The sequence below is a fragment of the Gasterosteus aculeatus genome, chromosome 8 (assembly GCF_964276395.1).
Source record: "Gasterosteus aculeatus chromosome 8, fGasAcu3.hap1.1, whole genome shotgun sequence".
Lineage (NCBI taxonomy): Eukaryota > Metazoa > Chordata > Actinopteri > Perciformes > Gasterosteidae > Gasterosteus > Gasterosteus aculeatus.
The window spans coordinates 8,607,846-8,635,831 of record NC_135695.1 but is presented as its reverse complement, the minus strand read 5'-3'; the positions used below and the strand labels follow the sequence as shown (position 1 = coordinate 8,635,831).

The window sequence follows — 27,986 nt, the reverse complement described above, 5'->3', positions numbered from 1 at the left end:
GTGTTTCAGTTGGATAGGTTTAATATGGAGCAGTCTGACATAAAACAGGTGAAAATATACAAAAAAATATAGTTTCACCAAACTGTTGGAATTTAGAATATTAATGTCGCTTAAGTCAGAGCACACATGCTAACAAATCAAGACAAATCACCACTAAATAACGAAGTAGTGGAAACATTCATTCCTGTGCCATCTATCCATATTCCATTAGTTACATGTTGTACAATACACAGAAGTATAGACAGCAGAAAGGAACATCTCTGGTTCCTCTCTTTACTCTGGTTGTCTATCCAGCTCACGTTTGTATCTCTTCTGATTAACTGAAACCTTCACTGGCAAGTGGGCAGCAGCATCACCCCATCAACACACATCTGACGCATTCCAATTGTGCCAACATGATTTCTTCCACCGGTACAGGTGAATCCGATCCATTGAAGATGGACTGAATACAGCTTATCATCCGGTTTATGTCGGAATCTGATATTATGCGAGCGCATGGCTTCTTCATCAACAGTGCAGGGTTCTGTAAAAGATAACAGATAAACAGAATTGTTTTAAAGGGGAAGGACTGAGCATACTGGATATACAAGTATAGACCCTGCAAGATAAGCAGGTCCTCTATGATAGATTCTATAATCTGTAACATGTTAATTCAATACTCAACATAATCAAGCCCCTCCATGCAAACACTTGATACCACAATATTACTTCTACATCCAGTATGTTTGGAAAATGTCTTGGATTGTAAATGACTTACTGAGACATTTCATCTCTCCACTCCATTTGCCATTGATGCAGGTTCTGTAGGGCTCACCCTCCATGGTATGATAAGCCTTACAGCTATAATGAACCCTTTCGTTACGTTTGTAGAGGGTCCGAGAAGTTTCTGTAGTGTCTCCATTGGTGAGAAAAGGTGGCTCGCCACAATCTTGATTAGCTAAAAGAATGTAAAAAAAACATCCCATTGGAATGAAAACAGATTAATCAGTGTTTTTCTTATGAACGTCTGTGAAAGTACACACTGCCAGTTCATTGGCCTCAACCTGTCAAATTAAAATACAATTTAATAGACATTTTCCTTTTTGGTTTCAATTCTCAAGGCTTTTGGATTCCTTTTAGTGGTGTTAATTCAACTTATTATAATGTAACATTGAATGAAAAATGTTCCAGCTTTTTATAAGAAACACTAAGACTAAGAATCACTTTTATCTATTTGAAAACAGCAACACAAAGATAAAAGGTTTCGGGGAAGGATAAAGAGCGAATCAAGCATTCTAAGATTGGATCATATTGTCCTATGATTTCCATAATTATGGAAATGCAAAGACACAGGAAAATAATTTGTTTCAACTACTGTCTTCCTTTGAAGAGTGTCTCCACGTCTGATGCATTCAAGCCTCAACGTTTTTCCTGGTAATTACTGATTCATGATTGTTGAGCCGCACGCTTTCTGAAACACCTGCAATGTGGCATTTTTCTGTTTTGGAAAAAAATAATCTGTTTGGTCAAGAAGTTAAAGCTGCAGCACATTAGACTTAAGATCAGACTTTCAGAATTCCATCAACCCGAATGTAGTTAGTTACTTTTGCTGAACCATCGTTCAGTAAAAGTAATTAATCAACACTTTTCCCAAACAACCTTCTCATATTACCCCACAAGTTGGTATCCGCGTTGTAACACTCCCAAATGACCAATAAACATTTTTAATATAAATCGCATTGGTTTGTACAGAATATATAGATTCTTGAATGGAAAAAGGCGCCTGTGCTAAATTGGTCTTTAATTTTCCATTTAAGTTCCATCCGATGCGTGATGCTTTGAACTTGAGCTCGAGTCAGTCGACATCCACGTCCCGTGTGTCCCTAAAAAAACACGCATAAACCCAAATATGCAAATGAAAACATCAACGTCAACAGGATCAACATACCGGTGCAAGTTGGAAAGGCGTCACTCCACTTCCCAGTTGGTAGACATTCAATTTCTCGAGACCCCTGTATTATAAAGTGATTGTCACAGTGAAACTGTAATTTGTGCCCGTTCTTAATTTTTTCATTTTCTGCTGGTAGTCCGGTCACGCCGAGACGAGGCTGCAGCGGACCAACTTCACAGGTGGTGTCTGGAGACAATAAAAGAGAAACGATCTTATGAAAGCTCATTGATTATTTAGTTGTTATTTATTTAGTTATTTGTTGTTATCTGGGAATAAACTACTCTTCCCGGAGGCCTCATGTCCCGCAGGGTTAGGAAAGTCACTTTTGTGTGTAGTAACATGATTTACAGTTAGAAATGATTCTCTACCTTCGCAAGAAGGGAATGGCTTATTCCACTGTCCATCTTCACCACATGCCAGCCTGGAACTGCCGTTCAGATCCTGCCCGGGATTTTCACAGCTGAACGTGAGGAAGCGGCCAGGAATTATGGGGTCGTCATTCTCTGGTAAACCTTGAACTCTAACCCCTTCGACCAAGGCCGGAGGCGCGCAGCTCATACCTGATAATACGCAAACCGACGGTCAGATCAATGAAGGGAAGCACAGTGGGAGGAGGTTGTGGTTCAGCATTCATTGTTAATCATATCCTCATGGTTATTCAGCACAGGACTTTTATAGATAATGTAACAGCCCTAGACAGTTATGTTATGACCAACAATTTAAATGATTTTCACTTTTTTTTGTTGAGGATACATTTGTTTAGATACAGTAGTCAAAGTTGCCATGTACAATGCAGTTTGTAGTGGTACAAATTCATCAAAAATGGACCCAAAAAAACAGTTAATAATCACACGTCAGTGCCATTGTCAAAGAACCAGACATATGAAAATAGATCAATCAATCTTTTGTGAGAATGATTCAGCTGGGAGAGTTTTCTGCAAATAAACGCCATAGAAGTGCAATATATGTAACTGTCATGTGAATGTGAATGTGAATAAAAGTTTTCTTTTAACCAAATCTCCCCTGTGTTGTTTCCAAACCTTACGTTCACATATCGGCACATGATTGGTCCATCTGTCCAGCAAACAAGTCCGGGTGTCCTCCCTACTCACCATTTGATACCTACAAAGAACCGTTTGTCATCGTTCATCAGAGAAATGATCAAGCAGAGAAAAAAAACAATATGCGAGGTTATTTTTCTGTTGTTTTATAATCATATTACATAAATGATTTGTTAGAAACTACAATGTTTGTTTCAAGCACATATGGAGACTTTACTTTTCTGTTATAAATACATTTATCACAATATCATGTGAAACCCGTATCTCCTCCTGACAGTACATCACAACGTTTTATATATATAACACATATTTGTATCAAATGACAGACAATTTGTAATTGTAAAATTGAAGGTCATGTAAAATATATAACATGTCCTTATACCTGCTTACATCTACATTAAAACGTGCTTTAAATAACAAATTGTATAAATACTGCTCTCAGTCTGTCTATCTATTAGGTGTAGTTTTTATGAATCACTCGAGATGCACTTACCCTTCATTACAAAAGTATTGGATTGTGGTACCAAATACAAAGTCTTCACCTTTGATTATTTGATAATAGCCATTGTCAGTGTCATCAGGAAGTTCACATGGCTTTACTGGAAGAACAAAGAAAAGAAAAGATCCAGCAAACTGATCCAGTAAACTGGTTTTGTTTCAACCTTTTCTTGTTTAATAATAGCACAATTTCATTGCAAAGCAGAAATGCTATCCGTTTTTTGCTTTTTGTTGCCCAAAACATAAGGAATGGCAGCTCTCAGTTCTATCATCAAAAGTTACTTTTGGAAAATGAGGTTAAAGGTTATTGAGACATTGTCCAAATAATAACATGCAGATATGTAATTATCTTCTTGGGACAATTAACTGCATACAATAATCTATCAAACAAGACATTAAAAGAAAGTATAACGAATTTGAGCACATCAAATGAATCCTATGAGCTGTGACCACTCAAAAAGAAAAGGACAAATGAGTCGAGTAGAAAGCCATTTAACTCACAGTAGCAGCTTCCTCCTCGGACTGCAACCCAGCCTCCGGATTGAGGGCTACACATATAAGTGATGGTCGGACCGGAGATATAACCAGTATCACAAGTGAAACGTACCACGTCTCCTTTTTGGTATTCAGCTTTTTTGGTGTTTTCTGACACCTGTGAGTTAGGAACATTTGGGAGACCGGAACATGCTAACAAACAGAAAAGAAAAGAGGAAATTGGATGTGCGCTTAACAACTGTATTCTACAAACTTTAGGCCGAGTCCAGTCAAGACATTTGAAACAGAGGATATTTAAGTATGTGGCTGGGAAGCAGCATAACTCCGGCTAAACTGGCAATGAGACACACACAACATACTTCCAGCAGATCTCGCTTACATTTAACACTCAAACTTACCATTCTGTGACGAAGAGACTTTCACGCTCATCCACAGTTGGAGTAACAGAAAGATGAAAGACAAATGCATTTTGGCACAATCGGAGGCTGACAGCCCGACAAAGTCTTTGTTTCCAGTGCTCGTTCACAGCTGTTGTCCTCGGGGGGGACCAACGGAAATAACACGGACTGACCCGTAGGATCACAAGGCTGTAATAATACCACATGACGCATGGGGACACACAGCACACGCTTTGCATGAGTGATACTAAAAGTTCCATAAAGTCCTCTGTGCCATGATGGATCAATTCTTAGACTCTTCAAAATACACATCTTTAGTAGCCAATCACATTTGTGTTGACATTTTTCAACCAGAAAATAAAAACCATACTTTGTGATAACTTGACACTTCTGTGACTGACGTGAGGAAACATTTATGATCACATTAAGTTTGACCAGACAGCATCAACAACAAAGGCAACAAACAAATATCATGTGTAAAACAAGGCAAGCTGAGTGGGAATATATGAGTAGTTTTGTTTAAAACGGATTACTCGATGTTTGTGAATATCTGCTGATGATGAAATAGTTTGATTACAACACTCTGCTTCATGGACAGTGTGGACACTTGAGCAAAGTCCATGGAGAAAATAGTTATGTGGATCGATCAGTCAATAAAGTAATTAGATCACATGAGAGAGGATCACTGTTTGTTTTGCACTACATAGATTCTTACTTCAAAGTACGTCAAACGGTCAATGCTGAGGAAACATCCTCAGCATTTCATTTCTTAAAATACTCAAAACATCGTGTTGAGCAACATTCACCAAGTGGAACCCCGATTCTTACCACAAACTAGTTTGAGGTTTCCTTTGTCTCCTGACTGGATGTCAGCAGGTAAATGATCAACAGAGAGCAGGTGCAAATACTACAAACATCACAAATGATAATGTTCGGTTTTATTGACTAGTTCCTCTACAGCCCTTTTAGTTCCTTTGTTGCTGTATTTTCTGTGTATATATTAGTCCCTCTTGTATTTCTAAATAATTTTAATACTTCTTGTTTTTGAATGTCCTTCGTAAAACCTTTTTCTCTATTTAAAGCTCTTTAAATTGTTGCTTAGTTTGAAAAGATCTACAAAGGAAACTTATTTCCATGTGCTCATGCAAAGCAAACGATGAGATGCAGGAATCAAGTTAACCACAACACTGTTGTACTTCTACATAAGTTAAATACATTTAACTGTATGTTGGTAATAGACTAACGTAGATATAATACATTGTTATTGACATGATTAATAAGGAGTGCAATTTTTTTTCAGTTTCTAGTTTTAAACAAAGTACAATATATACATTTTAATATGTCTATGTACTGCATTGTTATATATAATACTGTCATAATAATAATAATACATAATAAGGTCCTAATGTTAATGCTTTTGTGGAAAAACCTTCTGAATACAATGTTATAAACACAAACACATTTAGCCGAACACTTTTACTGAACATTGGGCTTTTGTTATAACACGGTTCTTTGCAGTGTTACTGTGACAGAGTTACTACTATGTGTCCTTTATTGGGCTCAGCAGTATAGAAAACTCTTCCGCAAAGCAATAGACAGCGTGTTTCAGTTGGATAGGTTTAATATGGAGCAGTCTGAAACCATAAAACAGGTGAAAATATACAAAAATATATAGTTTCACCAAACTCTGTTGGGATTTAGAATATTAATGTCGCTTAAGTCAGAGCACACATGCTAACAAATCAAGACAAATCACCACTAAATAACAAAGTAGTGGAAACATTCATTCCTGTGCCATCTATCCATATTCCATTAGTTACATGTTGTACAATACACAGAAGTATAGACAGCAGAAAGGAACATCTCTGGTTCCTCTCTTTACTCTGGTTGTCTATCCAGCTCACGTTTGTATCTCTTCTGATTAACTGAAACCTTCACTGGCAAGTGGGCAGCAGCATCACCCCATCAACACACATCTGACGCATTTCAATTGTGCCAACATGAGATGTTCCACTCGAACAGGTGAATGCCATCCATTGAAGATGGACTGAATACAGCTTATCATCCGATGTATATCGGAATCTGATATTATGCGAGCGCATGGCTTCTTTATAAACTGTGCAGGGTTCTGTAAAAGATAACAGATAAACAGAATTGTTTTAAAGTATAGACCCTGCAAGATAAGCAGGTCCTCTATGATAGATTCTTTAATCTATAACATGTTGCTTCAATACTCAACATAATCAAGCCCCTCCATGCAAACACTTGATACCACAATATTACTTTTACATCCAGTTTTGGATGAGAAGAGTCTGGGAATGTAAATTACTTACTGAGACACTTCATCTCTCCAATCCATTTTCCATTCTTGCAGGTTCTGTAGGGCCCACCCTCCATGGTATGATAAGCTTTACAGCTATAATGAACCTTTTCATCATGTTTGTAGTCACTCCGAGAAGTTTCTGTAGTGTCTCCATTGGTGAGAAAAGGTGGGCTGCCACAATCCAGAGAATCTAAAGCTATGTAGAAAAACATCACATAGAAATTAAATCAAATGAATCAGTATTTTTCTTATAAAAGACTTTGAAAGTACACACAGACGCTTTATTGGCCTCAACCTGTCAAAACAAATACACATTTTCCTTCATGAAGGTTACAATTTTCATGGCTTTTGGGATTCCTTTTTATGGTATTCATGTTTTTTTTTTCCATCTGCTCATGCAAAGCAAACTATGTGATGCAGGAATCAAGTTAACCATAACACTGTTGTTATGGATTGTCTCTGACCCCAAGTGCACGACACCAGACACAGCTTAGGTTTAGCCGGAAAACGGCGTAGTTTATTTCACAAAATAACCAAATACGAGAAACAAACCAAAAACAAGAACTGCCTCCTTAATTGGCATGGGGGAAAAAAAGGCAACTCCAAAAACTTCTCTAGTCCGTGGGCGCTCTTAGTCCAATCAAAAAAATGAAAACTCACACGATACTCACAGGGAAAACAAAAACTCTGTGTAGGGAATTCCGGAAGGGTTTCCAAGAGGAGCACAGGGGAAGAACAATCAACCCTCTCCGGGGAAACACAGAGCACGAACTCACAGCGAGCCACTGGCAGATCTGCTTCTTAACCTCCCTGTGGGATGAGCTGACGAGCTGCAGCTGTGGCGATGAGCAGAGCGGCGTCAGGTGTGCGACTCTCTGGCTGGTCGAGCCCTAACAGTTGTGCTTCTACATAAGCTAAAATAAATTCAACTTTCCTGGTAATCTTAGGATTTTTATGCATGCTGTATGTTGGTAGGAGAATAATGTAGGTATTATGCATTGTTATTGTCATCTGTAGATGTCATTTGAAAAAATTCTCATTTTCATAAGGAGAATTTTGTGTTTTGTTACTACAGTTGGGAAGAATTTGACAAATGTGGAATTGGCAAAGTGTGTTACTTTAATGCCATTCATTCTTATTTCAAAAAGGTTAACATATATATCTATTTCTGAAATTAAAAACAGTGCTGGGTAAGTGAAATGTCTGAGATAATCCTTCTATTTAAATTTCACATAAATCTAGAGTCGCAATATTGAGAGAATCACTGAATTTGTTCTTCCAAGATTAAACAGTTTTAAAAGTAGTTCTAAAACCTTGACCTAATGTTGACACAGTACATGCATTCATATAAACTGCTGAGTTGTGTACTTACATGAAAATATTTACACATTTATTTTAAAAACTATGTATTGTACGCAAAGTTTGGCAGGATTATTACACACCTTAAATGCTCTAAATGCCCTTCCATCACTTTTTAAATCCCCAGACCTTTAATTAATAAGGACCTGGTTTTGGAATCGAATGATCAAAAAGACCCAACAGAATACATCAGTGGGAATAATGCATTCATGGTATTTTTATTGATTCTTAATTAGAGCATCATCAGAATCAGCATCTCGTTACACCATTTTTAATCAATTCTCGAGTGGTTAAAATGAATAAATCCAGCAATAAATCGGTGTTAGAAAAGTACTCACCCCAAAACTGCTGCAACAACTCCTTGAGAGCATTCATATTGCCATCATATACTTCCATCATTATCTTCTTTCTACTTTTACACTTTCTAAACTTTTGTTGTACAGATTTATGACAAGAAAACCTTTACTAATTGTCATGTTCCAAGCTTTCAGATGATGAGCACTATTTCTAGTGTATACTGACCTATTTCCCTCCCTATTAAGATCCCCTGTCACATATAAAAATGGGCTTCTCTAAGTGTTTTTTTTACTAATGCTCTTTGTTTTAGTTTTTTTCTTTTTGATAGAGCAAGGACTGTGGATTTTGTTCCCCATCTGTGTTCTGTAGTGTTGTTGCATTGAGGTAAATATCTACAGCCAGTACGAAGAAGAATGGTTACAGCGACCTAAAACTCTTTCAACTCACAATCTTTTGTGAATATCGCATTGACATAAACTTGCTGAAACAGCAAGTCTGCTTTCACTTACACCTCTTCTTACCTTCACATTCTCTTGTTTTATTCCACTTAGTGTTGAAGCATGTTGCAATGCCTTCGAGATTATTTATGTCACAGCGATACCTTATGAACTCCTCATTCAAATATATTTCTTTGTCTGCAGTGAAGGTCATTGACTCGTCCCTGAGCTTGTCACAGTATGCTGAAATGCAAGATGTAGTATCATTATATATATATATATATCCAATATTCCACCAATTCTTTTAACTGAATTGCTACAGTATAAAACACAACTCTTTATTGTGTTGTTGTTACATTTTTATACCCTCACCTGTTGTTTTGTGGGCTTTTTATAGCTTTTTATAGCTTTTTATTTAGTTTTCTACTGTATTTGTACAATTAAACTCTATGTAAAGGATGTGGGAAAGAAAGGCAGGACCAGAGTCTAATTCCATGTATGCATAAGCATACCTGGCCAGTAAAGCCGATTCTGACATCTTCCTGTATGTCATTACGTCATATGTATCTTCATGTCATCTAAAATTGTCCTAGAGCTTCCTTTGTGCGACTTTGTGAAAAGCTTTGTGTACGTACGTGTGCAAGTAATGATGTTCTCCATCCATTGGCCATCTTTGCATATCATTTTACCTTGACCCTCCATCATATAATTGTCACGGCACTGATATGTTACTTCTGAATCAGAGAAGTATTCCCTCTGATAGGAAGCCTTAATAATACTGTTCTCAACTTTAGGTGGTGGGTTGCAGGATTTAGCAGTTGCTGCAAGATATGAAAACGTAAACAGCATTAGGCCCTGTAATCCTGTGTAAACATGCTGAATTACATCTGATAGAATCAAATTTAAGACGACTCACATGCACAGATTGTTTGGGGGGGTAATCCATTTGAAAGCCATTCTCCCTCGCTACAAGTCAGGTCTTTAACTAGTACGCCGTCTCCTGTGTTACAAGTAATCTGGACCTTTTTGTTTTGGCGAGGATGTTGGGTGACTCTTCCATTTAAAATCTCAGGCAACTTTCCACACGTTGTATTCGCTAGAAAGAATATGATTACAAACGATTAGGTCTGTAGATCATTGCTAGAAAATGTGATAGGAGTAATACATGAGTTATTATAAAATTAGCTTTCATTTTTTTTCAAATTTCAAAGATTTGGCATGAAGAAAAGAGCTTATTGAAACAATATACTGCTATGTATTCCTATCAGATATGAGTAATGGGGAAAGGATGCGTACGAGGGAGTGGGTTCGACCTAAATACGTTTACATCCTTTGAAAATCTTTGTTCCTCAATAAAATCTTTGGCGTGTCTTTTGCGTGTAGTGCATTTAAGATGATTTACCAATGCAATCTTCCAATCCAGACCACTTGCCGTTTTTACATTCAGCTGTTGCCCACCAGCCTTTGGTAAAACGTTTATAACCTTCTCTACAAGCTGTGTAGTACACATCATTGTATGGACCAGCTACAATTCCATTTAGTACATCCGATCCTGAACATCGGCCTTTCCCTGAAAAACAAAACAAACACATGAAAAGCCCATACGGTTGAATAGCGAATGGTAGCATGCTTACACATATAACTAAGAAAGTCATTTTTCTGCATGCTATTGTCATTGTAAATAAGCAGATGTTGGTCAAAGCAATACTGTGTAAACATACAGAACATCCTCACAAAGCTGCTTGCAAAGCTTTAGGTTATTTGGTCTGATAAAACAAAAGAGACTCTTTAACACGCTAAACATATTTTAAATGTGAGCAGCATTAATCAGACTTGTCTGTCTTGATGGGAGAGAATTGAAAAATAGACAATGAACATCTTCAATTGTATTACCAATGATAACCAAATCAATACGGCAATCTTCTGAGAAATATACTATTTCTTTAAGGATGGAAAAAAAGGAAAACAAATTTTGCCAGACAAATTGATGGAAGTTAGAAATGTAGCTGTAGATTATTGACATTTCAAATTAAATAAAAATTCAGTTTAGCATTTTGCAATAGCAAAAAAGGTTGTTTCCAGCTTCTGAAGAGTTATGTATTTACACAAAATATAAAATGGCAACAATATATCATTAACCAATTAACAAATGTGTGTAGAGGGGGGATTTGGTTTTCCAGAGCAATTACAGTAAAGAAAAACAATAAGAAACTAAAATGATCCTTTCCCACTTGTATGTATCTATGCATGTATGTGTATAAATAAAACAAAAAACTAACAAAAATAAACAACAAAAATAAAAGTAATGTCATTGTAAAAGCACTCATTTGAAATACCTTGACAAAGAGGATTTGGTGTCCATCCCTCTCTGGTGCATGTAGCCAAGTTAAAACCTACTGGCTTCTTGTAGTCCTTCACACAGCTATATCTTGCAGTCTCATCCAATGTTATTCTTCCACGCCATGGAACACCCCAGTTATCCACATGTTGCGGTTTTTGATTGCTGCATGTAACCTCTAGAAGAAGAGAGATACTAATTTGAATAATAATGATGTGATCGATCCTCATAAAGAACTAAATGTCATAATCTGTGTCTTGTATTGAGCCGTGTAGTTCCATACCTTGGCATCCTGGTCTGAGGTTCCACTCTCCATTCTCTTTGCATGTAATCTCTGCTGATTTTATCAGACGGTTATCAATCCAGTACTTGTTTCCACAAGTGACTCTCACTGTTTCGCCAGGTGAAAACACGTTGGTGGATACAGGTTCATACTGTGTTCCCTCCTGTGATCCCAGTGGCAGTTCACATACTATTGCTTCATTTTTGGGAAATTAAGCATTTTAACTGTTAGAACCAATTTTCACCAGCCATTGTGATACAACCATCAAATTAGATTACTCGGTTTATACTTACGTTTACATAAAGGTGTGGGGCTCCAGATTGCCCTTACCCCACTTTTGAGGCATTTTGAAGGTCTTCCATCAACAGCTTTGTATGAAGGATTACAACGGAAGGACAGATACTCGTTTTCTTCATACTGATCTACATTCCCAATCACAAAGCCATTTTGAATATTGGGTACTGTACAGGTTATCCCTGTTGAAAGATCAGTAAAAAAGCACATACAATAATAAGTACGACATCATTAATAAAAAGGAAATGCACAGTAACCACTTTGTGACCTTATTCTAGTGGAGCGATGTCAAACTCATTTCAGGATTGGGACAGATACTGGCCACTTTGATCAAAAGTGGGCCAGACCATTGAAAACGGGGGCGGACGATACGGCCGACTGGGGGGTCAGGAGGGGCGCGCAGAACGAATCTATATACAAAAAACACAACAAGCCTCTTGTCTGTCACAAGCGACGACGCATACGTGGTAACTTTTTGTAATTTTCACAATGCCAAAGTCGTCTGGCGGGCCCCAGCGGGCCGGAATTGATCCAAAGGGCGCGTGTTTGACACATGTGTCCTAGTATAAAATAATAAGCCTATTTTAGACCTTCAGAACTAATGGACATGAATGGCAACGGAATTTCAAAGTGTGGCAAGGCTTTTGGATTCCAGATTAGACTGAAGGTGATCAGTTGATTTTCACTCTTTTTGGATTTTTTTGGGTCAGCGCTAGTATTCACAGTGTTTTTTCCCGTTGACCAAAAAAGGAAGACGTTCTGGCTAATTTTGGAAAGCCTGCTGTACCTTTGCATGTAGGAGCTTTGCCACTCCACGCTCCATTTTCATTACAATACAGTTCTTGTGACCCAGAAAGTTTTTCGTCTCTGGATTTGCAGCTGAATCGAAGGACATTGCCATAAGCTGCTTCTTCCGGGTTTCCAACCACCTGGACATTGTTGTCCACATCGATCGGTGGGCACTGTCGGGCTGGAAGGAAAAAAGACTGAGTATGAACATTCTTCAATATTTCCCTCCCCTTGTTTGAAAGGCACTGAACAAATATGATCCTTGTTTTCAGCTTCACCTTCACAGACAGGAACCACACCATCCCAGCCTGCAGCCAAGCACCGCCGGATGTTTGAGCGACTGACCATTTGATAACTGAAGGTTTAAAGGTTAATGTAAGTCCCTTTGGATAAAAGCGTCTGCTAAATGACCTGTAATGTAATGTAATGAAAGTATTGTGTAGAACATGGATAGTGGAAATGCCTTATTAAAGGTCAAACATAAATTGCAGCGCTTTTTATGCACGATATTGTGATACAGAATGTTATGTTCAAAAGATAAAGATAAATAAAAAGAAAATATAAAAATTACCAAAATACATTTTAGTTTATAAATATTGTTCCATCCTTTATGGCAGCTGTACACAACTTGTGACCCAAGAACAAAATCGTCTCCCTCTTGCAGGTTAAAATCTGCAGAGGCGGCTACACCAGGATGGCCACATGACTTTACTTAAAACAGGAATGAAAAAGAAAGTCAGTAAATACATTTTTAGCCTAAAAACTACATTGATGATTCAGATGTATCTCCATTCAATAATAAGTGGTATTTAGTTGTTATACCTTTTAACAAACCTCTAATAATAATACTCTAAAGTTCTGCCTGTTGGACATTGTGCTCTCATTTGAGAGAACATATGTAGCATTACACGTTCAATATGTACACAAGTATGATCTACGAGTTTAGAATGTAATTTGTGTAAATTCCAAAAGCATACTGTGAGGATGTCACAACCGAGGGAATCCTGGAATTAGGAGGCAGGCAAGCGAGACTTGGTCCAGGTAAAAAAATATGTTTATTTGTAAAAAGTCAGGAAGTTTCCGTATACAGGTCTGATTAAAACAGATAAACAACCAAACGGAAGAAACTTAACATCACCTCATCTGACATCAGCCCTCAGCTACACATGTTCCACCCTTCCTCCCCCCAACCGTCAATGTCCTCCACCTTTATAGCGCCGTCAATCAATGTGCACAGGTGACACTCATTATGACAATCCACCCGATGATGTCACTGCTGACATCAGCCCCTGCACAAACACTAGGCCTCACTGCCTGCCCCCTCTAGCCTCCAGCACACCTGCAGAGCATGGCAAGCACTCAACCACACACCATCATGGGGACAAAGGTGAGTTGTCACCCACTTTGTCACACATCCCCCCCCTTACAATGTCACTCCTCAGAGTCACGAGACAAGAAGTCAGCGACGACATTCTGGGGTCCCGGTCTGTACTGGATCTGAAAACGATAAGGCTGGAGAGACAAGTACCATCTGGTAATTCGGGCATTAGTGTCTTTCATTTTATGAATCCATTGCAATGCACAATGGTCCGACTCAAGAACAAACTCTTTGCCAATGAGGTAGTACCTCAACGTGTCCAATGCCCATTTAATGGCAAGGGCTTCCTTTTCCACTGTTGAGTACCTCATTTCCCTGGGGAAGAGTTTCCGGCTGATGTACTGCACGGGCAACTGGTTTCCGTCCTTCTCTTGCAATAACACGGCACCGAGACCTACTCCAGAAGCATCTGTCTGAACAGTAAAGGGAAGAGTGTAATCTGGGCACTGCAAAACCGGTTCTTTACACACACAGTCTTTCAAGTCCTTGAAAGCCTTCTTAGTTTCCTGATTCCATTTAACCTTTATTGGGCTAGATTTGCGAGTCATGTCAGTGAGTACTGCAGATCGTGACGAAAAGTTTGGGATGAGTCTGCGATACCAACCTACTAACCCCAAGAACGATCGCAGCCTCCTCTTGGTGTTGGGCGGTTGAGAGGCCGCAATCGCCTCAACCTTTCCTACCTGAGGACGGATGGCCCCCCCTCCAATCACATAACCAAGGTACTGGACCTCCGGCTTAGCAATGTGACACTTCTTGGCATTGATGACCAAACCAGCTCCGTGGATGCGTCTGCAGACATCGGCAAGATGTTGTACATGTTCCTCCCATGTCCGGCTGAAGATAACAATATCATCAATGTAAGCTGCTGCACAGTCCTCGGCTCCTCTCAGCACTTCATCAACCAATCGTTGGAATGTTCCTGGTGCGCCATGTAAACCGAAGGGCATCATTCTGAATCTGAACAGGCCGCTGGGAACCCTGAATGTTGTCAAGTCCTTTGATGACTCCGATAAGGGCACTTGCCAGTACCCTTTACACAGATCAAGGGTAGTTAGGAAATTCGCATTCCCCAACCGCTCAATCAGTTCATCAACCCTTGGCATTGGATAGGAATCAAAGGCAGACACAGCATTTAACTTTGAGAAGTTAACACAGAATCTCAGCTTCGAATCATCTTTCTTTGGCACCAAAACCACCGGGCTACACCACTCACTCCGTGAAGGCTCGATGATTCCTGTAGCCAGCATCTCCTCCACCTCCTGCTTTAATCCTGGGACCAGTCTGGCTGGAATGCGGCAGGTGGTGTCCCTGATTGGCCGCTGCGCTGGTGAATGCAGATGAATGTGATGCTCGATGAGATTTGTACAACCTGGCTTTAGACTAAAGAGATCTTTATGCATGAAGGCCTGTAGTTTCCTGCGTTTTCCTGGCTCCAGATGACTCAGATCTGGAAACACTGGAGTCTCCATTGACGTGGGAAAATACTGCTCCTGAAGTTCTTCCTCATCCACAACTGTGCGTGCCCACATGATTAACGACTGCTCCGATTGGTCTACCCACTCTTTTAGAAGGTTCACATGGAAGACTTGATTCTTTTTCCGACGATCTGGTAAAAAGAGTTCATACGTGACAGGGCCAGTTTTTTTTGTTATCTTGTATGGCCCCTGCCACTTAGCCAAGAGACCACTGTCTGATGTTGGTAGCAATAACAGAACTTTCTGGCCCTCCTGGAAAATTCTTCTCTTAGATGCCTTATCATAACTCCTCTTCTGACGCTGCTGTGCCTCCGCCAGATGACCATTGGCAAGCTCCTGAAATTGGTTCAGTTTGTCTCTCATTTTCAGGACATACGAGAGCTCACTGCACTGCTGTTGTGGCATTGGACCCTCCCAAGCATCCTTCAAGACATCCATAGGACCCCTCACTGGATGTCCATATAGCAGCTGGAAAGGTGAAAACCCTGTAGAGGCTTGTGGAACCTCTCTGTATGCAAACAGCACGAATGGCAGCCATCGGTCCCAATCTGACCCGGAGTCATTCACAAACTTCTTCAGCATAGATTTGAGGGTCTTGTTGAAGCGCTCCACTAGGCCATCAGTTTGTGGATGATAGGGACTGGTCTTTACCCCCTGAATTCCCAGCATGCTGTACACTTCTTTTAGCAGGCTTGAGGTGAAGTTGGTGCCTTGGTCTGTGATTATCTCCTTGGGGATTCCCACTCTGGAAAACAGCTGAATGAGGCAGTTGACAATCTGGCGAGCCTTGATCTTCTTCAAGGGGAAAGCTTCAGGGTATCTTGTGGCATAATCGGAAACCACCAGTATGTACCTGTGGCCTACACTACTCCTTTCGAGTGGGCCTACCACGTCCATGGCAATGCGGGAAAAGGGTGCATCTATGATGGGCATGCTGATGAGGGGAGCTCTATCTCCATTCCTGCCTGGAGCTGTTAATTGACACTGTGGACAAGACCGGCACCATTTTATGGTGTCTGCGTACTGCTGGGGCCAATAGAACCGAGTAACCATTCTTGAAAATGTTTTAGCCTGTCCCAAGTGTCCTGCCCATGGGATAGAGTGGCTCAGGTTAAGGATAGTGGGTCTTAAACTCTGTGGAATAACTAACTGATCACCAATCTGGCTACGGCGATACAACTTGCCTCCCTTGACCACAAATGCTTCCTTCCCTCCACCCATCACCTGGGTTGACTCAGGCACACATTTAGCAAACAACGTGACGAGTGTGGAGTCTTCCCTCTGTAGCTTAGCAATGTCACTAGGAATCGGAAAAAAGTTTAATTCTACCGGCTTTGCCACCCGTTCAGCAACTTGTGTTCCCCTTACCCGGTCTCGTCTCCTCTCTCTCTTGCTTTTCCTTTCCTTACAGTGGCTAGTGTGCTCGCCCCCGGGGAGTTCCGCGTTTGCAAATGGCAGCTCTTCCCACTCTGCTGAACTAATTTGTTCTTGCTTGGTTTTCGACCTAGTAACAGCTAGCAAATTTTCGCTGGTGCAGCTTGCTCTAGCCTCACACGATTGCTTGGCTATCAGTTCCGCCAGAATAGGTAAATCAGAGCCTAACACAACCTGATAGGGCAGGTGCTTTAAAACTCCTACTGGAAGCAAGTAGTGTTGCCCTTCAATTTGGATAGCTACCTCAGCTATGGGGTAACGTACATTGTCACCATGAATACAGAAAACATCAACTGTCCCTCTACAAAAAATGACATCCCTCGGAAGGCTGTCCTGTCTGACGAGGGTGCGATTACTTACCTACACAGGGCCTGTCTTCAATTAACACCACTATTGTAAGTTCCTCCGCTTGCAATTCCGAGACACTATTTCTCTCTAACTCATTGCTATGCAACTGGGGCGCGAAACACATGTAATTGTTACTAACCCGCAACCTAGGACATTCTGCCTTAAAATGTCCCTTCTGGCCGCAAGCATGACATGCGAAGAGGGCTTTGTTTCTTGACTCACGTGCAACAGAGTTTGAGGGGAGGAAGCTATGTCCTGTGTTAGCTCTCAATTCATTACTAACTGCCCTACTCGATGGGGTGGGTGGAAGGTACTCTTTTGCTGATCGGCGGGCAGCTAAAAAAACTTCTGCCAGTTCTGCTGCTTCTTTGGAGGACTTCGGGTTTCGTTCTTTAATCCAGGTACAAAGTTCTGGATTCAGGATTTTGAGAAACTGCTCCATGATGATAGTGTCTCCAATTTGTTCCTTTGTCTTTGCTTCCGGCGACATCCACTTACTGAACAAATCCTTGAGGCGGACCTGCAGCTCTTTAGGAGTTTCCCCTTCTCCTGGCACAGTGGCACGGAACCTCACTCGATAGGTCTCGGCACTGATTTCGAATTTCTGCAACACAGCACCCTTCACTTTTGCATAGTCCATGGTGTCATCAATGTCCATAGCTACATATGCATACCGTGCTTTACCGGTTAGCAATGAAGCTAGGTGAAGAGCCCACTCATCCTGAGGCCACTGACAGGCATGAGCAATTCTTTCAAACGTGATTAAATAATGTTCTATGTCCTCACCTTCTTGGTAGGGCTGCATTTTGGGACTTTTCCAGCCCGAAACCCTCACCGAACTGGCGTGCGTTCCTCCAGCAGCCAAATGTTGCTCATCCCCCGGCCTATCCTGGATCTGAGGTGGATCCGCGGTTAATCCTATGAAGTGGGGAGGTGTGGCTGCGGCCCCTTCTTGTAGGTACTGACGAGCCTGACGGTCCTGGGTTACTTCTTGCTGGAGCTGTACAAATTGATGCTGAATTCGCTTCCATCTCTCCTCCTGTCGCTTATGCTCATGTTCGGTCCTGCTATCGCGGTCAGCCTGCTGTTGCATCAGGGATTTCATAAGTCTTGACAGCTCAGTTATACTTTCTCGCTCATGGGATTGCCCACCTGCTGTCCCTTGTTGGTTTCCGTCATCTTGGTCCTCCTTCTGGCCTGGATCCGCTGCTTTTGTCTTTTGTCTGGTTGACATTTTCTTCACTGCCTCCTCCTGGCCTGGATCCCACTTCTGACACCACTTGTGAGAATGTCACAACCGAGGGAATCCTGGAATTAGGAGGCAGGCAAGCGAGACTTGGTCCAGGTAAAAAAATATGTTTATTTGTAAAAAGTCAGGAAGTTTCCGTATACAGGTCTGATTAAAACAGATAAACAACCAAACGGAAGAAACTTAACATCACCTCATCTGACATCAGCCCTCAGCTACACATGTTCCACCCTTCCTCCCCCCAACCGTCAATGTCCTCCACCTTTATAGCGCCGTCAATCAATGTGCACAGGTGACACTCATTATGACAATCCACCCGATGATGTCACTGCTGACATCAGCCCCTGCACAAACACTAGGCCTCACTGCCTGCCCCCTCTAGCCTCCAGCACACCTGCAGAGCATGGCAAGCACTCAACCACACACCATCATGGGGACAAAGGTGAGTTGTCACCCACTTTGTCACACATACGTAAAGCTGATAGTGATTCTAGAGCTTCCTTTGTGCGAAATTGTGAAATACTTTTTGTTCATACGTGTGCAAGCAATGTTTTTCTCCTTCCATTGGCCAGCTTTAAGTATGTGGCTGGAAAGCAGCATAACTCCGGCTAAACTGGCAATGAGACACACACGACATACTTCCAGCAGATCTCGCTTACATTTAACACTCAAACTTACCATTCTGTGACAAAGAGACTTTCACGCTCATCCACAGTTGGAGTAACAGAAAGATGAAAGACAAATGCATTTTGGCACAATCGGAGGCTGACAGCCCGACAAAGTCTGTGTTTCTAGTGCCCAGCTGTTGTCCTCGGGGGGGACCAACGGAAATAACACGGACTGACCCGTAGGATCACAAGGCTGTAATAATACAACATGACGCATGGGGACACACAGCACACGCTTTGCATGAGTGATACTAAAAGTTCCATAAAGTCCTCTGTGCCATGATGGATCAATTCTTAGACTCTTCAAAATACACATCTTTAGTAGCCAATCACATTTGTGTTGATATTTTTCAACCAGAAAATAAAAACCATACTTTGTGATAACTTGACACTTCTGTGACTGACGTGAGGAAACATTTATGATCACATTAAGTTTGACCAGACAGCATCAACAACAAAGGCAACAAACAAATATCATGTGTAAAACAAGGCAAGCTGAGTGGGAATATATGAGTAGTTTTGTTTAAAACGGATTACTCGATGTTTGTGAATATCTGCTGATGATGAAATAGTTTGATTACAACACTCTCTGCTTCATGGACAGTGTGGACACTTGAGCAAAGTCCATGGAGAAAATAGTTATGTGGATCGATCAGTCAATAAAGTAATTAGATCACATGAGAGAGGATCACTGTTTGTTTTGCACTACGTAGATTCTTACTTCAAAGTCCGTCAAACGGTCAATGCTGAGGAAACATCCTCAGCATTTAATTTCTCAAAATACTCAAAACATCGTGTTGAGCAACATTCAGCAAGTGGAACCCCGATTCTTACCACAAACTAGTTTAAGGTTTCCTTTGTCTCCTGACTGGATGTCAGCAGGTAAATGATCAACAGAGAGCAGGTTCAAATACTACAAACATCACAAATGATAATGTTCTGTTTTATTGACTAGTTCCTCTACAGCACTTTTAGTTCCTTTGTTGCTGTATTTTCTGTGTATATTTTAGTCCCTCTAATATTTCTAAACAATTTTAATACTTCTTGGTTTTGAATCCTTCGTAAAAACGTTTTCTCTATTTAAAGCTCTTTAAATTGTTGCTTAGTTTGAAAAGATCTACAAAGGAAACTTATTTCAATTTGCTCATGCAAAGCAAAGTTATATACATTCAACTGTATGTTGGTAACAGACTAACGTAGATATAATACATTGTTATTGACATGATTAATAAGGAGTGCAATATTTTTGTCACTTTCTAGTTTTAAACAAAGTACAATATATACATTTGAATATGTCTATGTACTGCATTGTTATATATAACACTTATTGTCCTAAATGTTAATGCTCTTTTGGAAAAACCTTCCGAATACAATGTTATAAACACACAAATAAACACATTTAGCCGAACACTTTTACTGAACATTGGGCTTTTGTTATAACACGGTTCTTTGCAGTGTTACTGGGACAGAGTTACTACTATGTGTCCTTTATTGGGCTCGGCAGTATAAAAAACTCTTCCTCAAAGCAACAGACAGCGTGTTTCAGTTGGATAGGTTTAATATGGAGCAGTCTGAAACTATAAACTATCAAACAGGTAACAAACATAGTTTTCACCAAACTCTGTTGGGATTTATAATATTAATGTCGCTTAAGTCAGAGCACACATGCTAACAAATCAAGACAAATCACCACTAAATATCGAAGTAGTGAAAACATTCATTCCTGTGCCATCTATCCATATTCCATTAGTTACATGTTGTACAATACACAGAAGTATAGACAGCAGAAAGGAACATCTCTGGTTCCTCTCTTTACTCTGGTTGTCTATCCAGCTCATGTTTGTATCTCTTCTGATTAACTGAAACCTTCACTGGCAAGTGGGCAGCAGCATCACCCCATCAACACACATCTGACGCATTTCAATTGTGCCAACATGAGATGTTCCACCGGTACAGGTGAATCCGATCCATTGATGATGGACTGAATACAGCTTATCATCCAATTTATGTCGGAATCTGATATTATGCGAGCGCATGGCTTCTTTATCAACTGTGCAGGGTTCTGTAAAAGATAACAGATAAACAGTTTCAACTTGTTTCAAAGTATAGACCCTGCAAGATAAGCAGGTCCTCTATGATAGATTCTATAATCTATAACATGTTGCTTCAATACTCAACATAATCAAGCCCCTCCATGCAAACACTTGATACCTCAATATTACTTTTACATCCAGTTTTGGATGAGAAGAGTCTGGGAATGTAAATTACTTACTGAGACACTTCATCTCTCCAATCCATTTTCCATTCTTGCAGGTTCTGTAGGGCCCACCCTCCATGGTATGATAAGCTTTACAGCTATAATGAACCTTTTCATCATGTTTGTAGTCACTCCGAGAAGTTTCTGTAGTGTCTCCATTGGTGAGAAAAGGTGGGCTGCCACAATCCAGAGAATCTAAAGCTATGTAGAAAAACATCACATAGAAATGAAAACAAATGAATCAGTATTTTTCTTACAAAAGACTTTGAAAGTACACACAGACGCTTTATTGGCCTCAACCTGTCAAAACAAATACACATTTTCCTTCATGAAGGTTACAATTTTCATGGCTTTTGGGATTCCTTTTTATGGTATTCATGTTTTTTTTTTCCATCTGCTCATGCAAAGCAAACTATCTGATGCAGGAATCAAGTTAACCATAACACTGTTGTGCTTCTACATAAGCTAAAATAAATTCAACTTTCCTGGTAATTTTAGGATTTTTATGCATGCTGTATGTTGGTAGGAGAATAATGTAGGTATTATGCATTGTTATTGTCATCTGTAGATGTCATTTGAAAACATTCACATTTTCATAAGGAGGATTTTGTGTTTTGTTACTACAGTTGGGAAGAATTTGACAAATGTGGAATTGGCAAAGTGTGTTACTTTAATGCCATTCTTTCTTATTTCAAAAAGGTTAACATATATATCTATTTCTGAAATTAAAAACAGTGCTGGGTAAGTGAAATGTCTGAGATAATCCTTCTATTTAAATTTCACATAAATCTAGAGTCGCAATATTGAGAGAATCACTGAATTTGTTCTTCCAAGATTAAACAGTTTTAAAAGTAGTTCTAAAACCTTGACCTAATGTTGACACAGTACATGCATTCATATAAACTGCTGAGTTGTGTACTTACATGAAAATATTTACACATTTATTTAAAAAACTATGTATTGTACGCAAAGTTTGGCAGGATTATTACACACCTTAAATGCTCTAAATGCCCTTCCATCACTTTTTAAATCCCCAGACCTTTAATTAATAAGGACCTGGTTTTGGAATCGAATTATCAAAAAGACCCAACAGAATACATCAGTGGGAATAATGCATTCATGGTATTTTTATTGATTCTTAATTAGAGCATCATCAGAATCAGCATCTCGTTACACCATTTTTAATCAATTCTCGAGTGGTTAAAATGAATAAATCCAGCAATAAATCGGTGTTAGAAAAGTACTCACCCCAAAACTGCTGCAACAACTCCTTGAGAGCATTCATATTGCCATCATATACTTCCATCATTATCTTCTTTCTACTTTTACACTTTCTAAACTTTTGTTGTACAGATTTATGACAAGAAAACCTTTACTAATTGTCATGTTCCAAGCTTTCAGATGATGAGCACTATTTCTGGTGTATACTGACCTATTTCCCTCCCTATTAAGATCCCCTGTCACATATAAAAATGGGCTTCTCTAAGTGTTTTTTTACTAATGTTTTTTGTTTTAGTTTTTTTCTTTTTGATACAGAGCAAGGACTGTGGATTTTGTTCCCCATCTGTGTTCTGTAGTGTTGTTGCATTGAGGTAAATATCTACAGCCAGTACAAAGAAGAATGGTTACCGCTACCTAAAACTCTTTCAACTCACAATCTTTTGTGAATATCGCATTGACATAGACTTGCTGAAACAGCACTTCAAGTCTGCTTTCACTTACACCTCTTCTTACCTTCACATTCTCTTGTTTTATTCCACTTAGTGTTGACGCATGTTGCAATGCCTTCGAGATTATTTGTGTCACAGCGATACCTTATGAACTCCTCATTCAAATATCTTTCTTTGGCTGCAGTGAAGGTCATTGACTCGTCCCTGAGCTTGTCACAGTATGCTGAAATGCAAGATGTAGTATCATTATATATATATATATATATATATATATATATATATATATATATATATATATATATATCCAATATTCCACCAATTATTTTAACTGAATTGCTACAGTATAAAACACAACTCTTTATTGTGTTGTTGTTACATTTTTATACCCTCACCTGTTGTTTTGTGGGCTTTTTATATTTTGTTTTCTACTGTATTTGTACAATTAAACTCTATGTAAAGGATGTGGGAAAGAAAGGCAGGACCAGAGTCTAATTCCATGTATGCATAAGCATACCTGGCCAGTAAAGCCGATTCTGACATCTTCCTGTATGTCATTACGTCATATGTATCTTTATGTCATCTAAAATTGTCCTAGAGCTTCCTTTGTGCGACTTTGTGAAAAGCTTTGTGTACGTACGTGTGCAAGTAATGATGTTCTCCATCCATTGGCCATCTTTGCATATCATTTTACCTTGACCCTCCATCATATAATTGTCACGGCACTGATATGTTACTTCTGAATCAGAGAAGTATTCCCTCTGATAGGAAGCCTTAATAATACTGTTCTCAACTTTAGGTGGTGGGTTGCAGGATTTAGCAGTTGCTGCAAGATATGAAAACGTAAACAGCATTAGGCCCTGTAATCCTGTGTAAACATGCTGAATTACATCTGATAGAATCAAATTTAAGACGACTCACATGCACAGATTGTTTGGGGGGGTAATCCATTTGAAAGCCATTCTCCATCGCTACAAGTCAGGTCTTTAACTAGTACGCCGTCTCCTGTGTTACAAGTAATCTGGAACTTCTTGTTATGGCGAGGACGTTCGGTGACTCTTCCATTAAAAATCTCAGGCAACTTTCCACACGTTGTATTCGCTAGAAAGAATATGATTACAAACGATTAGGTCTGTAGATCATTGCTAGAAAATGTGATAGTAGTAATACATGAGTTATTATAAAATTAGCTTTCCTCAAAGAGTTGGCATGAAGAAAAGAGCTTATTGAAACAATATACTGCTATGTATTCCTATCAGATATGAGTAATGGGGAAAGGATGCGTACGAGGGAGTGGGTTCAACCTAAATACGTTTACATCCTTACAAAATCTTTGTTAGTTCCTCAATAAAATCTTTGGCGTGTCTTTGGCGTGTAGTGCATTTAAGATGATTTACCAATGCAATCTTCCAATCCAGACCACTTGCCGTTTTTACATTCCGCTGTTGCCCACCAGCCTTTGGTAAAACGTTTATAACCTTCTCTACAAGCTGTGTAGTACACATCATTGTATGGACCAGCTACAATTCCATTTAGTACATCCGATCCTGAACATCGGCCTTTCACTGAAAAACAAAACAAACACATGAAAAGCCCATACGGTTGAATAGCGAATGGTAGCATGCTTACACATATAACTAAGAAAGTCATTTTTCCGCATGCTAATGTCATTGTAAATAAGCAGATGTTGGTCAAAGCAATGCTGTGTAAACATACAGAACATCCTCACAAAGCTGCTTGCAAAGCTTAGGTTATTTGGTCTGATAAAACAAAAGAGACTCTTTAACACGCTAAACATATTTTAAATGTGAGCAGCATTAATCAGACTTGTCTGTCTTGATGGGAGAGAATTGAAAAATAGACAATGAACATCTTCAATTGTATTACCAATGATAACCAAATCAATACGGCAATCTTGTGAGAAATATACTATTTCTTTAAGGATGGAAAAAAAGGAAAACAAATTTTGCCAGACAAATTGGTGGAAGTTAGAAATGTAGCTGTAGATTATTGACATTTCAAATTAAATAAAAATTCAGTTTAGCATTTTGCAATAGCAAAAAAGGTTGTTTCCAGCTTCTGAAGAGTTATGTATTTACACAAAATATAAAATGGCAACAATATATCATTAACCAATTAACAAATGTGTGTAGAGGGGGGATTTGGTTTTCCAGAGCAATTACAGTAAAGAAAAACAATAAGAAACTAAAAGGATCCTTTCCCACTTGTATGTATCTATGCATGTATGTGTATAAATAAAACAAAAACAAAACAAAAATAAACAACAAAAATAAAAGTAATGTCATTGTAAAAGCACTCATTTGAAATACCTTGACAAAGAGGATTTGGTGTCCATCCCTCTCTGGTGCATGTAGCCAAGTCAAAACCTACTGGCTTCTTGTAGTCCTTCACACAGCTATATCTTGCAGTCTCATCCAATGTTATTCTTCCACGCCATGGAACACCCCAGAAATCCACATGCTGCGGTTTTTGATTGCTGCATGTAACCTCTAGAAGAAGAGAGATACTAATTTGAATAATAATGATGTGTTCGATCCTCATAAAGAACTAAATGTCATAATCTGTGTCTTGTATTGAGCCGTGTAGTTCCATACCTTGGCATACTGGTCTGAGGTTCCACTCTCCATTCTCTTTGCATGTAATCTCTGCTGATTTTATCAGACGGTTATCAATCCAGTACTTGTTTCCACAAGTGACTCTCACTGTTTCGCCAGGTGAAAACACGTTGGTGGATACAGGTTCATACTGTGTTCCCTCCTGTGATCCCAGTGGCAGTTCACATACTATTGCTTCATTTTGGGGAAATTAAGCATTTTAACTGTTAGAACCAATTTTCCCCAGCCATTGTGATACAACCATCAAATTAGATTACTCGGTTTATACTTACGTTTACATAAAGGTGTGGGGCTCCAGTTTGCCCTTATTCCACTTTTGAGGCATCTTGAAGGTCTTCCATCAACAGCTTTGTATGAAGGATTACAACGGAAGGACAGATACTCGTTTTCTTTATACTTATCTACATTCCCATTCACAAAGCCATTTTGAATATTGGGTACTGTACAGGTTATCTCTGTTGAAAGATCAGTAAAAAAGCACATACAATAATAAGTATGACATCTTTAATATAAAGTAAATTCACAGTAACCACTTCTTGACCTTATTCTAGTGTAAAATAATAAGCCAATTTTAAACCTTCAGAATTAATGTACAAGAATGACGACTCAGTTCCAAATATTTCTTGTGTGAAAAGTGTGGTAAGGCTTTAGGATTGGGTGGTATTTTTGGTTTTTCACATTCTCATTTCCTTTTTCCAGATTAGTCTGAAATTTATCAATTGATTTTCAGTCTTATCTGATTTTTGGGTCACCGCTAGAAAGCCAGAACATGAGAGGCAAGAAGGAAGACAAACTAAACTACAAAGAGCTGGTGTTCTTTGTATTGGTGCAGCACATCCCATGCTGGGTTAAGTCTAGTATTTGTGCGATCTGTCCTCACCGTTGACTAAAAAATCTTGGAAAGCCTGCTGTACCTTCGCATATAGGAGCTTTGCCATTCCACTTTCCATTTTCATCACAATACAGTTCTTGTGACCCGGAAAGGATTTCGTCTCTGGATTTGCAGCTGAATCGAAGGACATTGCCGTAGGCTGCTTCTTCCGGGTTTCCAACCACCTGGACATTGTTGTTCACATCGATCGGTGGGCACTGTCGGGCTGGAAGGAAAAAAGACTGAATATGAACATTCTTCAATATTTCCTTGCTTGTTTGAAAGGCACTGAACAAATATGATCCTTGTTTTCAGCTTCACCTTCACAGACAGGAACCACACCATCCCAGCCTGCAGCCAAGCAACGCCGGATGTTTGAGCGACTGACCATTTGATAACTGAAACAAGTATTGTGTAGAACATGGATCGTGGAAATGCCTTATTAAAGGTCAAACGTAAATCGCACCGCTTTTTATAAAGATATGAGAAAACATAAAAATGACCACAATACATTTTAGTGTGTAAATATTGTCCTACCCTTTCTGGCAGGTGTACACAACTTGTGACCCAAAGACAAAATCCTCTCCCTTTTCCAAATGAAAATCTGCTGAGTCGGCTTCACCAGGGTGGCCACATGATCTTACTTGAAACAGGGATGAAAGAGAAAGTCGGTAAATATATTTCTACACCTAAAAATACATTGATGATTCAGATGTATCTCCATTCAACAATAAGTAGTACACTATATTGTTGTTATGTCTTATGAAAAAATATTTGACAATAACAACACTTGAAAGCACTCATTTGAGAGAAAAGAGTGTAACTCACGTTCACATGCTTTGCCTTTTGACTCCCAATTTCCTTGGACACACATGAGTTTGAAAAAGCCACTGTAGCCAACGTTGCATCCCACTCTCACTTGTTCTCCAGCAGGGTAAGTGGCCGCCAGATTGGTTATGTCATAATTCGAATCAAACATGGGGCCAGTTACAAACTGTTCAAGTGTACATTCTATGGGACAACAAAAAACATATAAATATTAATCGTTTGGCATTATTGAACCTTCACTCCTCCCCGCGAACACACATAACACACAGCAACAGAACATCAATTCAACAAGGAACAGGAACTCTACAAACTTGCTTGAAGTTCTTGGTCTTACCTTGACTTTTCACAAAGGTCAGAGTATACATCCACAAAAATAGGACACAGCTTTGGGTTTTTACACCCATTTTCTCTTCATAAGCTTGAGCCACCAAATGTAAGTAGAAACTGACGAAACACTATTATAGAGAGAGCTGTGAGGTCCACTGGCCAAAATAGATTGCTCAATGATTTACGCAGGTCTGTTCCAGCCCCCAAAGACGGGCTCAGGCTCATCGGCCAAACAAAAAAAGAAGAAGCGACCACATAAAGAATCACTGCATACGAGATCTATATTGCAAATAAGCTAAATGAATCGTGGAAATGATTTAGCAGATCACACAAAATTAAAAGC

At 39.4% G+C, this 27,986-nt stretch overlaps 1 protein-coding gene across 4 annotated transcripts; it reads right to left on the bottom strand.

Annotated features, from left to right (window-relative positions):
- Positions 1-3: 3 nt before the first annotated feature.
- LOC120824081 (complement factor H) lies at positions 4-27,986 on the bottom strand. 4 transcript variants are annotated; one of them, XM_078108037.1, is made up of 18 exons: positions 27,651-27,816; positions 27,317-27,499; positions 27,026-27,131; positions 12,781-12,857; positions 12,501-12,683; positions 11,713-11,895; positions 11,420-11,614; positions 11,135-11,314; positions 10,201-10,368; positions 9,715-9,894; positions 9,434-9,619; positions 8,883-9,041; positions 3,485-3,590; positions 2,976-3,052; positions 2,299-2,490; positions 1,928-2,116; positions 758-937; positions 4-523 (listed from the first exon to the last, which is right to left on the bottom strand). In XM_078108037.1, the coding sequence occupies exons 1-18, from the start codon at positions 27,718-27,720 to the stop codon at positions 330-332; spliced, it is 2,808 nt and encodes a 935-aa protein (XP_077964163.1). In that variant the 5' UTR covers positions 27,721-27,816; the 3' UTR covers positions 4-329. The 4 variants fall into 4 exon arrangements, with proteins under 4 accessions (XP_077964163.1, XP_077964162.1, XP_077964161.1 ...); XM_078108036.1 differs by lacking the exons at positions 758-937; positions 1,928-2,116; positions 2,299-2,490; positions 2,976-3,052; positions 3,485-3,590 and adding an exon at positions 6,716-6,901 and having other exon boundaries at positions 27,651-27,819; XM_078108035.1 differs by lacking the exons at positions 4-523; positions 758-937; positions 1,928-2,116; ... (1 more) ...; positions 2,976-3,052; positions 3,485-3,590 and adding exons at positions 5,986-6,510; positions 6,716-6,901 and having other exon boundaries at positions 27,651-27,823.